The sequence below is a fragment of the Carettochelys insculpta genome, chromosome 2 (genome assembly GCF_033958435.1).
Source record: "Carettochelys insculpta isolate YL-2023 chromosome 2, ASM3395843v1, whole genome shotgun sequence".
NCBI classification, from domain to species: Eukaryota; Metazoa; Chordata; order Testudines; family Carettochelyidae; genus Carettochelys; species Carettochelys insculpta.
The window spans coordinates 173918620-173934844 of NC_134138.1; the positions used below are offsets into that span (position 1 = coordinate 173918620).

General features: G+C 43.1%; 1 protein-coding gene across 1 annotated transcript in view; it reads right to left on the bottom strand.

Moving 5' to 3' along the window:
• ABCA13 (ATP binding cassette subfamily A member 13) overlaps positions 1-16225 on the bottom strand; it is a 316624-nt gene that overhangs the window by 125526 nt on the left and 174873 nt on the right. Inside the window, exons 43-46 of the mRNA XM_074986018.1 lie at positions 5933-6182; positions 4212-4304; positions 3246-3324; positions 1519-1637 (exon numbers count right to left, since the gene is read on the bottom strand). Of these exons, the coding sequence (XP_074842119.1) occupies positions 1519-1637; positions 3246-3324; positions 4212-4304; positions 5933-6182 (541 nt within the window). The remainder of the gene's footprint in view (positions 1-1518; positions 1638-3245; positions 3325-4211; positions 4305-5932; positions 6183-16225) is intronic.

Sequence of the window (16225 nt, forward strand, 5' to 3'; positions counted from 1 at the left end):
TTTGTCAGCAGCTCGACTTTCTTAGCATTATGAGGAATATTTTCTTGCCACACAGAATTCATATATGTCTTTACTAATATGTTTTAGAGTTCAAATTAGAAGCACAGCTCAGCTTCATATAATTATATTTGTATGTGAAAGAGAAGTCTAATCTAGTCCTTATAGACAGGTGAATGGTATGTGCTCTAAAGTGAATATTTTCTCTTTCAACTCTGCAGATAAAGCCCTTATTTTCAGAAAAGGAACATGCAACAAGATGAAGAGAGAAAGGAAGGGGTTATGAGCATTTGAGGTAGATTTGATCTCCATGTAAGTGTTTAAGCCCTCGATAGTTTCTACCACTAAAAACACTTTCTGGTCTTTTCCCCCAAAAAACATAACTTTCCTCCATGTTTTCAAATCAGTCTCATGTGGTTTCTCACATGTAATATTTCTGTCTTATTGATAAAGTTACACTTGCTCATTTTTGTAAGTATGTCAGTGGTTGACAATTAATCAGAGCTGAATTAAGGCATAGGCAAAATATGGAGCCATGTCTCAGGCCCCAGCGCCTGGAGTTATATGATGTCAGAATCAGTGTTTTCACTTTCACTTAAGCTTCTAGTTCTCATGGTAGTGGATGGGGCATTGATGATGGTGCTGATGGTATGGCACATAGTGAGACACAGCACACCTTTGTAGTGGAGTGCTAGCTTCTGTCATTGTCTTCCAGTGTCATTGACTTGGTGCCTGTCCTCGTCAGCTTCTTAGCAGCATCAGTGGCACTTGTGAGCTATGGATACTGGGCTGGTATCATCTTGGTTCTAATGGTACAAAGAGTATTCTGTGTGCTGGAGATCACTTACAACTGGCTTGAGGGTCACTCTGGGGACTTACTTCTATCTTTTTGATAACTTGAGGAGGGGTCTGTGGCTGATTTCTTTGACCCACAATGTTGGTGGCTGGAAGGAAGATTCATGCCTGCCAGGTAACTCCTGGCGTGGAACCAGGGAAGTCCTGCAAGTCCTGGGACTGAGTTGCCAGCAAAAGACAACATTTCTGTGGAATATGGCCTTCCCTACTGCAGCGTATCCGCTGGGAGTGCTTGTCTGCAATGCAGGTGGCTTCTTTGCAGGAAGAATAATTCTTGAAGCCCAGTAAACTGGTCATACCCTGTGTGTGGAAGGGTTTCAGATGGAAAAAGTAGTGGGGAAGATAATCTTTTTTGTTTGTTTTTATGTTTAGGAAGAAATTACAAAAAAGAAGAAACTTCAGCTAGGCCTAAGGAGATTAACTCTAGAAACGCAAAAGGTGGTAATGGTCACAAACAGACTGCTATATAGCTCCATCTCTAGCCACGAAAGTTGAAAGAAACAAAAGGAGGTTAGCCTGTGCGTGTTGCCTAGTCTTGGGACTGAGCATAAGGAGAAAGAGCACAAGCATGGTATTGAAGTTCTCTGATCAGCTGAGCAGGAAAGCCAGCACACCTATATTGGAACACTCACATGGACACTACTGGAAGAATAATTTTAAAGTTACCTTGCATTGCCTGTAGGTATGATTAAGTATTCTTCCATATTCAAACCTGAGAGGTTGTAAAGAATGTGCCCCTTCCTGTTCTTCAAGTAGGCAACAGACACATTGAAGCTTGGGCACTTCTGGAACAAAATATACATATATCACTAAAGTTATTTTAAAAACCTTAGCCAGTATTGTTTAGACATGATTCTAAATTAAAACTCAAACTTTACTGCCTTGTTTTTCAACAGGATTGTCCTTTATAACTTTTTCAACAAATTAGTTACAGTTTTTATGTTTATAGGACATCTGATATCATGGTAGCTGTCACTAGTACACAAAAACCAGCTTTTATTTCTGTTGTAACCTTATCGGTCAACATTGTTTTGCAAACAACATTTTTATGCATCTAATTTTGGGAAGGTTTACAGAAGTGACAAGGCAATGGGACTTTTACGGTCACTATCATTCATCTGCTGAAGCTGAAAATAAAGACAAAAAATCATTGAACAGAGATTATGGGGAAAAACAAGATTCAAATTCACATGACATGTTTGATAGGAAACACGTGACTTTTTTTAAATGATTTATTAGATTTCTGTCCTTTCATCTGAAAATGGGATGGTATGAGAAAAGAATAAGAAGGAAAAGAAACCCCAAAGATCTGGTGAATGAGGGGAACCTAATATGGTGAACATATGTTCCCAAACAACAATCTATTCCAACATCTTTTCCTCAGAGGCTGGCTTCATTTTTAATATGTGAGGAAATAAACTCAAAAGATACTGTCATCATTATCTGCAGATATCCAGCTTCCATTAGGTGGGAATAGAAACTATACAATCTTCCAATTTTTAAGTAGACCAACCTTCACTTTATTAGATGTTACTTTGTATTTAACCTCTTAATTTTATCCTTTGAGTTTTAATTTCCATATTGTATTTAAGGCAAAGTTCCATGTGCTGATATAAGTTCAACTTAGTGCTCACTATATGAAGTTAATAGAACATTACTATATAGATAGATTCTCCTCCCTCCACAAAATTTAGCGTGATCATCTCCAGAATAGATAAGAATAAAGTAGAGTAACACAGGATGAAAATGGAGCTGTGATCTGTTAATTCTCCTTTCAAATACAAGACTATTGCTGGATCCAAATAAGAGTTTGGAAAGAGATGAGGGACAACGTGCACACAAAGTCCCAGAGTGTTGGTGCATAAGGTGGAGGACAAATGTTCCCATGGGCAGGTGCTAGCCACATTTGCAGTCTTTGTGCTACCTTGCATAAAAGGACTGCTTCCTGCTAGTGTTTCCCTGGTTTCCAAAAACCCTTCTCAAACCTGAAAGGATGAAAAGAAGATGATAGCAGTCCCCAGCCTTCTCTGCACTGACAAGTTGTATTTGATAGCCATGGATCTTCTAAGATAGGTGTGAGCTCTAACTCTACTAAACACCCAGTTTGTAGTTTTGATGGGCTTCTCGTATTCAGATTTATACATAGTTATATCTGAAATGCCTTTTTACAAAAAAAAATCATATACAGTGCTTCACAGTCATACATTTCTGGAAGATATGAGAGTTTCACAAGTTTCACATAGTGAGTGCAAGAATAATATTACTTTACACGCTATGTCCCTGAAAACTTTAGAAGATTAATTCAAAGCAATACTGGAGACAGAATGAAATCACCAGTCATAATGAAGTCAATCCATTAGTTTCATTTTGGTAAGGAAAGGAATAATATATACCTGATGATCCATCACACACCCACATGCATCCAAGAAATCTGGTGGATTAAGCTCGGTCTGCCAACATGAATCATTTTGTCTGCAAAGCAAAAATAACAAAAAAGAACAATCATAAGATAAACTATAAATAGTATAACAGTAGATGATGAAAGAATGAAAAACAGTTGCTGTATCTTGACCACTTACACAAAGTTGGTTCTAAAACAATGGTTTTATTGTTGTTCCATTCAATTTTGTCAATTTTGTTCATCGTGGATCAATGTCATAACTTCTGACACCTCCAACTTAGTGGCTTCTAACTTATCAGTGCAAACATCTGACATGTGTATGCAAATCAGGTGCTCTCCTGAGTAATCAGCCAATTAGCTGTGCATCAGGTTTGCAGGTGTGTACCGTAAAAGCAAGTAAATGTATTTACCCCAACTAGGCATGTCTAACTTGCAAAATCCGACTTTCTAATTAATGAACATTGATTCATTATAATGACACATGCAGTTACTGTTTGTGCCACTAACCTTCCTTCTTACTGATATTGGGCCTGATCCAACTCCTACTGAAATTAATTAAAAGATTCCCACAGACATCAATGGATCTTAGAAGCTTATTAGAAGCCAACTGATTCATCAATACAAGGCATAAAATGTGAAGACGTACTGCATAAAATAGGACATAAAATTATTGAAACATGGGACTCCACACTATCCATCCTTTTAATTTTGGATACACGTATATTTCATAAGGAAAGATCAAACCCAGCACTCAACATCTAGTAAAGATTATTGCTTTTTAGGCAGCTAATAACTTATAACTGTTTAGTGAATAATTATTATCACATTAACATTACATGTTACAAAGTATGACATGTAAATAGCAGCTATTGATTCCCTTCTATGGGCAAGAATCTCTGAGAAAATGGCCATAATTATTCATATATTGTGTTAAAAAAGTTTCATTGTTCACACTTACACATCTTGTCTTGAATAGGTGCATGGGTGATCCTGGCCTGCAAAATCTCTCTGCAGCACAAAAGAAAGGTTTCCTAGATCATCACTTTCAGTGCTGCTCAGAGGAAAGGATGAATAAATAACAAGGTAATTACAACTAAGACGACTCAGAATCCCGTACATGAGGTAGAAATTGAGGCAGCATAAAATAGCTCTGTTCAAAATATCCACATTAGCTATATATTCATAATAACTATCAGACCGAAGAATAGATCACAGTTTATTTCACCAATTAAAAACTAAATATTAGGGCTATATCTGCATGAGAGACTTCTCCTGGGAAAAAATCATGGAGCATCTACACACAAAATATGCTTTGTCGACAGTTTGTTGACAAAACCCAGCACATTCACCAGCAGCATTATACCTCTCCCCATTCAGCTATAGCAGTGTTCTGTTGAGAAAACAGCCATGTAGATGCTCTGGGGCCCTTTTGTTGACAGACAGGGCTTCCAGTTCACTGGGCAGTCCTGTTTGCAGAGCTTCCAGTCAGCCATTCTGTCGAGAGAGGGCCAGGCAGCCTGACTGTTCTCTGTCAACAAAGCAGATTGCTCTTTTGATCTGCTTTTATATGTAGAGGCAGTCTGACAACAGAAGTTTTGCTGGGAAATCCCTTCCAACAGTGACTTCTGTCGACAGAGGCTTCTCATGTAGACGTAGCCTAAATGTGAAGGAGTTTGAAGAAAAGTTTACTCCATGTAGCTTAACTCTGTCTATCCTTCAGTACCCAGCATGAATCTCCACCAGTTTCCATAAAAAGCAATGCAAGCCTTCCACATCATGCATAAGTTCAACAGTATGGACTTTTGCTTTATGGTAGAACCTGAATTTGCAGACCGAAGAAGTGCCTAGGCAATGCCTACAGACCTAGTACACTCAGCAGAAATTATATAAAAAAATTATGACCAAGCTGGAAATAGATTGACCAATCCAGGCTGATCACAACCTCCCCTCTTTCTCCACCATTCACTTTGTGTCTTACCACATAATGGCCATGTCTACACTAGCCCAAAACTTCAAAATGGCCATGCAAATGGCCATTTCGAAGTTTACTAATGAAGGCTGAAATGCATATTCAGCACTTCATTAGCATGCAGGCGACTGCGGCACTTCGAAATTGACGCGCCTCACCGCCGCACGGCTCGTCCCGGCGGGGCTCCTTTTCGAAAGGACCCTGCCTACTTCGAAGTCCCCTTATTCCCATCTGCTCATGGGAATAAGGGGACTTCGAAGTAGGCGGGGTCCTTTCGAAAAGGAGCCCCGCTGGGATGAGCCGCGCGGCGGCGAGGTGCATCAATTTCGAAGTGCCGCGGCCGCCCACATGCTAATGAAGTGCTGAATATGCATTTCAGTGCTTCATTAGTAAACTTCAAAATGGCCATTTGCGTGGCCATTTCGAAGTTTGGGGCTAGTGTAGTTGTAGCCAATAAGATATATTTCTATTTCTCAAATAGATGCAATTTACCCCTCGCTACTATCCACAAAATTCAACTAAGTGACTAACATACATTGTTGATGGGATGAGCAGCTTTGAAAACTTTGTTTTGTTTTGGTTTGTTTTAAAAAAAAACACAGTCACTATAAAATGTGAGTGATTACTCTACTTAGAGGGAAAAAATTGTAATAAATCAAAAATGATGACCATGCTTCAGAGATATTAATGATGATGAATGGGGTTTGTACCTAAAGAAGGAGGATTCTGCTTTGTCGTAAAGGCCTGGCATCAGCTTGAGTGAAGGATAATCAATAGCTAATGGCTTCACTGTAAACAAGGCCATTGCCATGGCAACAAAGAGGACAGGCAGCAGAACATTTGACACTGTTCCTTTCCCATCTCGCCTGGTATGTTGAAACTGCTTCATTAAAAGGGCAGCAATCTGCGAGAGAACAAGTATCGGTCCATGCATACTCTGGGCATCCATGAGCGAGTTACCTGCCAGAAGACAAACAAAGCTTTTCACAAACATGAACTGTCTTTTCCATGAAATCACATGATTCTCATCTGATGCTAGATCTTCTGAGAACATGGGCACGCCTTTAAATCTTCTCTCTTTATTTACTTGCTTGGCAAACATTTATCCCTATCAAAGATAAAAATAAAACAGCCATAACAAAAAAGGATTCTGAATCAATATCATAGGACATCTTGCACTCTAGATCTATCTCAGAAAAAAAAAATCACTGTGGAACTCCAGGACTGAAATCCCCCCCTTTTTCTTCCATCAGACCAAGCCGACTAACGGCTTGTCTTCATAGAGGAAAGGATAACCAGTGCTTGCACACCAGATAGAATTTTAAAAGTTCTCTCTGACTCCTAAGCAGGTTGACTCTTGCTGTTTTTTGTTCTTTCACACAGCCTGTTGATTAGCATCTTGCTCAGACTGTGAATAGATGCCAATTGCAAAGCAACCTATGCTTAATTTGCACGTAACCAGACATGTGACATACATGTTTCTTCTTCTTTACCTCCACAGATATGAGGGGTATGAGAGAGAGAGAGAGAGAGATGGGACCTTGGTCCCAGCTCACCTCTGCTGCCTTTGGGGGTCTCTGCACATTTGGGAGAGCGCTAAGCCCAGAGTTTTGTCAGGCCCTTGCACAAGCCATTTAAAGGGGGGTGGATTCCCTTGGTTCCCTGAATCCAGGATAAATGCCTGGTACTATAGACTTGACCTGTGTGGACATCAGTGATTTGATTTAACTCCCCCTGAAATCAATGAGCCTTTTTCAGTTGGCTTTAATAGGAGCTGGACCAACCATCAAGAGAAAATATGATCATATCACAGGAACTAAACATGGAAAAGTCCCATTAATGCATTTCTCACCCAGTAAAGGAATCTCCCCTATAATACATTTTCTAATGTTTTTTCCAACCAAACAGACCCAAATCCCAGCTGTTGGCTCTTCCCTCACTAACTATGTAAGTGTTTTATGTTCCTTTAGTGCTCACATACCACAATTTTTCCTGGTTTCTAGGATTTTCCTAGGTTTCATCTCCTTCATAGTTAAACCCCAGTGAATCTAGCTAATTGCTTCCTTTTCATTCTTCACATTAATAGCCTTCAAATACATGTAACATTCTTAACCTCTCTCTTGCCCCAATTCAGTTGTAGATTAGCCGTACTGTGTATTGCTTGTGAATGTATGTGTGTGTTTCTGTTCAACTTTCTCTTTTGGGTAAAATACACTTATCTCTGGAGTTCCTTTTTAACTGCAGGTATTCATGCTGGAGTAGGACTGAACATCTTCTTTGCACTAGGGCTCAATAAGATCTAAAGGAGAACAGTAATATCTCATTAAACTTGTCTCTCTTCTCTTACGTTCTATATTGAGCTTTTCACAGATGTTATTTTTGTTGTTTGTGCAGGTGCTTTCAATAGCCTCAGGGCCAATTGTCTCTTCCCTTTCACAGTCTCTTCTGGTGCAGTGGAATTTTCTTTTTCTGGTTTTGAGCGGAGATTCCTCAGATTGACATGGGGCAGTGTTTTATATAGAGAATCATCTCAGTTAAACATAAAATCATGGCAATTGCAGAGGGAGAAGAAAAGGTTAGTGAGTATAAATCCCAGGAGAAAAGAGTTAGTTTTGATACAGATAAGAGGAGAGAATCGGTGTCATGAAGACTGAAGTAAATTTAGCTTTCTGTATTGCTTCTATCCTTTGACTTCTGAAGAACACAGACCAAATTCCCTTCTTACTCCTGTACTGTGCATGCTCAGTAGAAGTCTGCTGATCTGCTTGATTCATTGCACATAACTCATTCAATGGATTTCTTGATACATTCAAAATTCTGCATGTTTTGTCATAAGATATTGCAGCCTTATAACTGAACTTTAATTAGAATTTCCTGAAAACAGTATTGAAACTGAGACTGTATTTTTGTAACCTACGCCTATGGGGCTGGTGAGAACAGGTAGGAAACTAGAAATGTATATCAAACTTGTTGATGAAATGTAAGCTTTACTCACTGACATTTTGAATTAAACATTCTGAATTATTTTGAATTAGGAAATATGAACAGTTTGAATTAGTAGTTTTGGAGGGGAACAAAAGGAAGCAATATCCTCCTTGGAGAAATTTCACTTTTCACTAATGATCATCACACCTTGGCTCCCTATTTTGCAGCAGTCCCATGTAGCTCCCTGTTCATGCTCTTATAGAAAGGTTGCAAACTCTGGCAAAACTTTAATTAATGACAATTTTGAAAAGCTTCTCACAATTGAATTCCCCTGGTACCCCACACAGTCAGCAACACACATTGCAGACTTGATTGTGGCTTTGAAAGCCACGGCAATGGAAGAGGGATGATAGCAATATCATATTAGTGGGCTGCCCACTGTTTTCTGTTTCCAGACCACTCAGGCAGGCAGATGCCTCCAATGGACTGCAGAAACACAGTACATCTCTGTTTTGTGAGTTTTGAATTAGCAGTATGCACTTCCTGCACTCAGACCTTCATCTGGGGCTGCCCTAGTGCTGATTCAAAGAGGCAGAGAAGGTTTCCCTGCTTTCTATTCCGTCTCTCTCTCTCCACTTGGGCTCCCATGCAGTGTCAGAAAAGGTGGGCTATATGATGGGTAAGAAATGACAATGCACCTTGGCATAAAATATGCTACTGAGCCAAAATATTCACTAACGGCTTGATACAACACCCAATGCAGCCTACAGACATTTTACCACCAACTTTGATCGACAAGAAATCAAGGCCTTCATGTTGTTCCATTCAAGTTACAGAGGTTACACTAGTCGTGGGGAACATCTATCCCACTCTTCTACCATCTTTTACTCCTCATAAAAGTGATTTTTTTTAATTTCAGAACACGGAAAACAAGCCAGACTGGCTGAAATAAATTACTGTAAAATCTCCATGAAAGAGAAAGCAGAATATATTTCTCCCATGGCAAGAAACTTATTTTGTTTCAGGAAGAAAGGTTTTTTCGAAGATGGGGCTTATTTTCAAAAGAGCCCTGTCTATACTACTTTTTTTTTTCTTTCAGAAGAATCTCTTCTGAAAAGAGATTATACAAATGAAGCATGCAATATATAAATCAGTAGCATATTTGCATTTTCAATTTCCCTCATTTGTACTCCTCTTTTGAAAGAGGAATGCCAGCGTAGGCATATATTGAGACTGGTGTGAACCATGAACATTGAAACTATGTAAGCCACGACCCAAACCACTGAGACTGGTGTGGTGTTCATCATACTAGCTACTAGCCACATGTGGCTATTTGGCCGGTTGAGCACGGCTAGTTGGCTTGAACAATAAATATATTTCAGAATAACGTGGCTCGTTCACTATAGCAGTAGCTGCTATTACCACTACGTATGTTCCGTGACCGGTAATTATTCTTACAACTTGTCTCTGAACCCCCTCTACTTCTGCAATATCAGTTTTGGGATGAGTGACCAGTTCTGCACACACTGTTCCAGGTGATGATGAGCCACTGAGTTATACAAATGGCATCAAACAGTTTTATTGTTCTCTATCCCATTCTTTAGGCAACTTAATTTCAATTGCTTGTCTATCATATCTAGTAGGAATCTGGGAATGTGCAGTCACAAGCATACCCACAGCAAAAGGCCCTTCCCTCCCAGGCTAAATATTATACAAAATTTACCTCAACTTTCTTTCTCTAACTATGCCCAAACTTTTTCCTGGATTCCCAAGATATTAAATCACTTGGTAAAAGAACAATTTGAATTTTATTTCTACGTACACTTGAAAGTCGCCCAGGCATGCCTTGTTTTCTTCATTGGCCATTTGCTTATAAATGAAATTTATAGAGTCATTTTTACTTCCAAGTAATTCCTTACATTCCTTTTGTAGATATGTCAGAGGTATAAGTGAAGCACAGACTTATGAGAATCAAGGCTTTTTTTCACAATTGGTTAAGTAATTATGAATAACAGAAAAGGACTAGCCAACCTCCCAGTTATGAATCAAACTTTCATGATGACAGCATATAGAAATCTTCACATGAATAATTTAGCTGACAAAATTAAAAAATTGGACCCAACTGTTAGAAATTGTCTTACATGATTTATAAGCACAATTAGGTGCAAAAACTGCAATTATGTCCACAATTAAACTGTACTTCCCAACTCACCCAGATTCTCCCTTTCAATTTCAGAGATGATTACTAGTGTATTTTAATACATGAAGCTAAAAAAAAAAAGAGACAAAGCAATCAGCTCATTTCAGTAAGTCCTGTAGTTTTGGACTCCAGGAACCAAAAATCATAATGCATTCAAAAGTTTGGATGTTTCAGAGTTCTGAAGGGTATGAAAAGTTCTGAAGTTCTCAGTTAGGATATAAAACTGTTGTGTTAAGATCAGTTGGAAAAAAACCAGTATGCATGCTTAAATTTATAACATAAATACTGTGAGAGGAGGGTGTACAATGATTACAGCAGGTGACTGGTAGTCAAAAGTACAAGCTTCACTTTTGAATCAGCAATTGATTCAACTGTGGGGTTAAGGGACCTGCCCAAAGCCCATCTCGGCATCTGTTTATCCATCTGTAAAACAAAGATATTCACAAGTGCTGTAAGGATTTTCAAAAAGAGCTTTGAGACTTTTGGATGAAAAGAGCTTTAAGAAGGAAAGTATAAAGGGATTAGACATGGCTTGGAATCCACAGAGTCATAAGACTGGAAGGTACTTCAAGAGGTCATCCACTCATCTAGTCCAATCTCTGGCACTCACGACAGTGCCGGTTTGTGTGTAGCTATGGCTAATCTGCAGGTACTTCAAAGTGCCCAGGCTACTTCAAAGTCCCTTTACTCCTCAAAATTTATATCTGCATCCCTCTGCAAGAACAGCTCCCTGTGGGGCTTAAGATCCACAAATATAAGAGGATAAGCAGCTGTGGGAGACAAGACCCCCTAAAAAAAACATCTGGAATCTGCTGGGGAATTACTATAGCTGAAGCTGGACAGGAGGCACAGAGAAATTCAGTGCAACTCTATGAGCTGAGTAGAAGGGATTTTCCTGGTTCCAACTGCAGATGGAGCTAGCCAATTTATTTATTTATTTATTTTTCAGGCACTGGGTAGAGGATTTATTTTATTTATGTAGTAGTAGTAGTAGTAGGCATCCTTCAGTCTGCATACACTATGGATCGCGCCCTTTAAAGTTTCAATTGAGGACTTCATTTATGGCGTCTATTGTGACTATGAAGACACACACGAGAGTGACAGTCCTTGCTGCATCTCTTGCAGATGTAGTGGGTGTCTGGCAAGTCCTTATTGTGCTTTCTGTGCTCTCGCTTCTATATTAGGTGTTTTAGCATGTGGGCTGTAAGGACTGAACCTGGAAAACCAAGGTTATGACCATCAACATCTGATAAGCAAGAGGCTGAAGATTTTGGTGACATACAGAACTTAATTCATACACAAAAACAACAGTACCCGCAAGACAACAAAGCAGACACAGTACATCAAAACATGAAGGAGTTTATTAGCAAAAACTTGATAGCGATTTTATTTATTTATTTATTTATTTATTTATTTATTTATTTATTTGGTGGCCAATAGCCTCTCTAGATTTCCAGTTGTAGCAATTCTCAGAAGGAAGAAAGAGGAAATCCCTTCACTTGTATGCCACAGAGCCTTCTTTGCTTTTGGTGGAATAAGCTTACTATTCATAAGAGCTACGTCTACACTAAAGAGCGATTTCAAAAGGCCCCCTTTCAACAACAGTGAATCGTAAGATGTCTTTTAGAAGTTCAGTGTTCACACACAATCAGAGGCTGGTGCTTCCAATCTGCCCTCTCGAAAGGGCCACCCACTCCTTCAAAAGAGAGCGCCTATGCTGTCCCAAGTGCCCTTTCTAAAGGAAAGACCAGGAAACACCATGGACAGGGTCGCATGGCAGACAAGCCCTTCCAGGCTGCAGCTGCTCATCCCCTTAAAAGGCCCCTCTCCAACAGCCTCACCCTGCACAGCATGAGGCCTGTGGAGCTGTCACAAGCCCAACAGACACCAAGCACACAGGGCAATATAGACCAGCAGCAGCAGCAGCTGAAGCTGCTTCTGGCTGTCACCAGCGGCGTGGTCACCCTGCTTTCCTCGGTAGTGGTGGCCTCCCTCTTTCTCCTGCTGGGGGCTGGTCCCCTGCCACGGCCGTGGAACTCCTGGACCCGTGACTCCTCTGGAACCCCCCAGGGCTCTCCGCTGAGTCTGGAGCTACCCCACTAGCTCCGCGTAGTGGAAGCACCTCGTCATGGGGGAATGGGATAACAGGTGGCTCGGAAATTTTCAGATGCGGCAGCAGACGTTCCTGGAGCTCTGCCAGTGGCTAGCCCCTGCATTGCAACTTCAGGACACCCAGATGCAACGCGCCCTCCCTCTCAAGAAAAGGGTTGCGATAGCTGTCTGGAAACTGGCCACTCCAGACAGCTATTGCTCTGTGGGCCGCCAGTTTGGTGTGGGTAAGGCCACAATCAAGGCCATCACCATGGAGCTGAGGCAAGCTCAGGCCACACACCCACCAGGGGGAGGGGGATTCCAGGAGAGGGGGCCTGCTGAGGAACATGAGCCAGGAGGGGCCTGGCTCTCCACGCATGCCCTCATGGGTGCATATGTCCTCCATTTCATGCAGGTGGTTTGGGCATTGAATACCATGCTCCTGCAAAAGGTAACCCATGTGGGGAACCTGGACATGACCATTTCTGGCTTCACATTGCTCAGGTTCCCGAACTGTTTCAGTGCCCTGGATGGGAACCATATTCCAATCCACACCCCAGAACACAGCAAGGACCAATATATCAACAGGAAGAGGTACCACTCTGTGGTGCTCCAGGCCCTGGTGGACAGCAGGAGCTGTTTCTTCTGTGCACGGTGGCAGACGCTGCCTATCGCCTCTGTGCATGGTACGTCTGTGCATGGTGGCAGATGCTGCCTATCACCTCCAGTCCTGGCTCATGCAGCCCTATATGACCAGCCCAACCCCAGCCAGGAGCTCTTCAACTCCTGGCTAACCCCTGTCTGAAATGTGGTGGAGCACACCTTTGGGTAGTTGGAGGGCTGGTGGTGCTGTCTTCTGGCACATCTGGAGGCAGGCCTCCCAAATGTCCCCCAAGTGGTGGGCACCTGCTGATCTCTCCATAATATTGTGGAGAGTAAGAGGGAGAGATTCATGCAGGGGTTGGTGGCTGAATCGGGCCTGAGCTACCCACAGCCAGCTGTTGCCCCTAAGTGCCAGATCCACCGGGGTGGGGTCCGCATACAGGAGGCCCTTCATGAGCACTTTGCTCAGAGGCCCCACTGATCGCCACCTCAGCCACCCCCAGCAGGTCCCCCGCACACTTCCCTCCCCTCATCACCACCACCCAAACCACACATGGGATGTGGGGAAGATGAAGTATGTTCTGTTTAACCAAACTGTGCAGTCAACAACAACATAAAATGGAACCATGTAACTATGTACACAAGGGAAAAGGGGAGCAAACTACTTACATAAGGGCAGGGGACACGAGTGCTCCTTACGGGGGTACCTCATTGCAGGAAAGGTGTGCAGGGCCTCATGCCATGCCATCCCTGGGATCCATAGCCTCTTTGGGTGCAGAGTCCCCGACAGGGTTGGAATGGGACAGGGAGGGGCAGTAGCAAGGGGCCACAGTAGGAGGAGCAGCGGAAGGGGGCAGCCAGGTCAGGAGCTCCCAGAAGGTGCCTGCCACATCCCTGAGGGTCCCCATCAGCTCCCCACAGGCCAACTTCCACCAGGTTGCTTTGGCCTCCTCCAGGTGGAGATGCTGTTCTGTGACTTTGATATGGCACTGGACGGAGGTAGTGAGGTGCATGTCCTCGGAGTGCCTCCTCTGGCCCTTCCGGGAGTGGGGATGGCCTGGAGTCAGTGGTGGGTCTGTCCGGTCATTGTCTCTCACCTTCAGGGGGCTGTCTGGGACCACATAGAGTGTGAGACTCTCCTGGCCCTCTGATGGCACAGCTGCAGGAATGGAAAAGAAGAGAGGGACAGGCTGTGAATCCTGAACCTGTGCCCTGTGGGCAGGCAGCAGGTCCTCATCCCCCATCCAAGAGCAGGGTGGCCCTGGGGAATACAGAATACAGAAGGGGCAACCCCCTTGCAAGTTTTGGCCCTGCCCACCCCTTCCCACTGGGAGCAGGCCATGGTGCTATCCATGGTAGCAGGTGCTGAAGGGCACTGGCAGCCATGATGCTATCCCAAGGGCCAGAGCCCAGATGGACTCTGGCCAGCCAGGGTCTGCAGGGGGCCCTCTGCCATGTATAGAGCCCCCCACCCTGTGATCCAGGCCGTGCGCCCTGTCGGGTACTTACCAGAGGGTCCACTGCCAAGGTTAGGGGATGCCCAACTGGCAGAGACACATCTGGAGGAGCAGGAGCAGATCTCAATGACCAGCTCACCCTTTTCACTTGACCACTCCAGAGCTGGCTCTGTGTCTGGTCCCAGTGTGGTGGGGCTGCCTGCAGGTCCCAGCTTTTCCTTGTCCGCTGGGTGGGGCTTCTTGGTGGCGGTGTCCAGGATGGTGGGCTGGGAGGTGGTATCCCTGGGCCTGAGGAGGTGCCGCAGCTCCTTGTGGAAGGGGCAGGATGTAGGCGCTGCCCCTGACTGGCTGGCCGAGTCCCTGGCCTTGACATAGCCCTGCTGCAGATCCTTGATTTTACTCTTGACCTGGTCAGGCGTGCAGACAGAGTGGCCCTGGGAGGACAGGCCATTGGCCAGCTGGGCAGAAGTGGCCACATTCCATTTCTTTGTCCCCACAGCCGCAGGAGGTCCCTGAGCTCATGCTCAGACCAGGAGGGGGCTTGCTTTTCTCCCTCCTGGCTGGATCCCTGCCAAGCCATGGGCATACTCAGAAGGGGAGCCCTGGGGCTCCTCATATGTTTGGCTGCTGGTCATGGTGCTCCAGGAGCTGCTGGAGATCTCGCTGCAGTGTGTAGGGGCAGCCTGTGCAATGGCTGCTGCCTACACACTCTCAGCTTCCTGTAACGGGGTTTCTGGGTGCATGCAGCTTTAAAGGCCCACAAGCCCTAGGCAGCATGTCTCTGTGTTCCAGCTGGCTGGCGCCATGGCGGACTCTGCTGTTTTGAAAGAGTGGGTCATGGAGTAGCTACACATTTTCTTTCAAAAGTGCCTTTCGAAAGGGGGAGCTTTTTCTATTTCCAGTGAGAAAGAGGAATTTCAAAAGCTGGGGCATGTTCCTTCGATTTTCCTTTCAAAAGAGACTGAGGTGTGTGTAGATGCTCTGCGCTGTCTTAGGAAGAGGGCCTGGAATTTCAAAAGTACTCTCTAGTGTAGACATGGCTAAGGAGAAATTTATTTTTAGTCCTTCGCTACACCGAAACTTACTCATATGGGGCCTATTTTGAACAACCTACCTCAGTGACTACAAATAGATCTAGGTTTCTCTGAACGGAGGCTGCTAGATCTCACAAGACCTTTCCCACAACAAAAACAAAAACAAAAACAAAACAACCCCCCCGACACACAGAGCTATAAAAGCCAGCCTAAATCCTAATACCACACCACATGCCCATTCAAGGAAGAATGTAAAGCAGGACTTGCATTTAGTTCTGTGCTCTGGACTGGAAGGTCTCAGGATGATTGCAGCAAAAAAAGTGTCCAAAGCAACAATCTCATAATTCAGAAATGAATAACCAAAAAAAAAATGGAAATAAGTGATTCTTACTAGAAAAGAAAATGTCTCAGAGTGGGCATGAGTTATTTTAGCTGAAAATGTGTTTTATTTTTCTTTTCAGAAATCTGTAATCAAATGAAACTGCAGTTTACAATGAGATACCATTAACTCTATGCACAGTCTTGTTCCACAACTCTAAAACATAACAAGCTGTATTTTATGTATGGTAGTGATTCATTAGGTAGTCATGCATCAGATGAGACAAAACATCAATGACTCACCATCACAGCTCTTTCATTAGCTATTTTATAAACTATATCAGAAGAAAGAGTTCTTTTAATTAGCAATTTGCA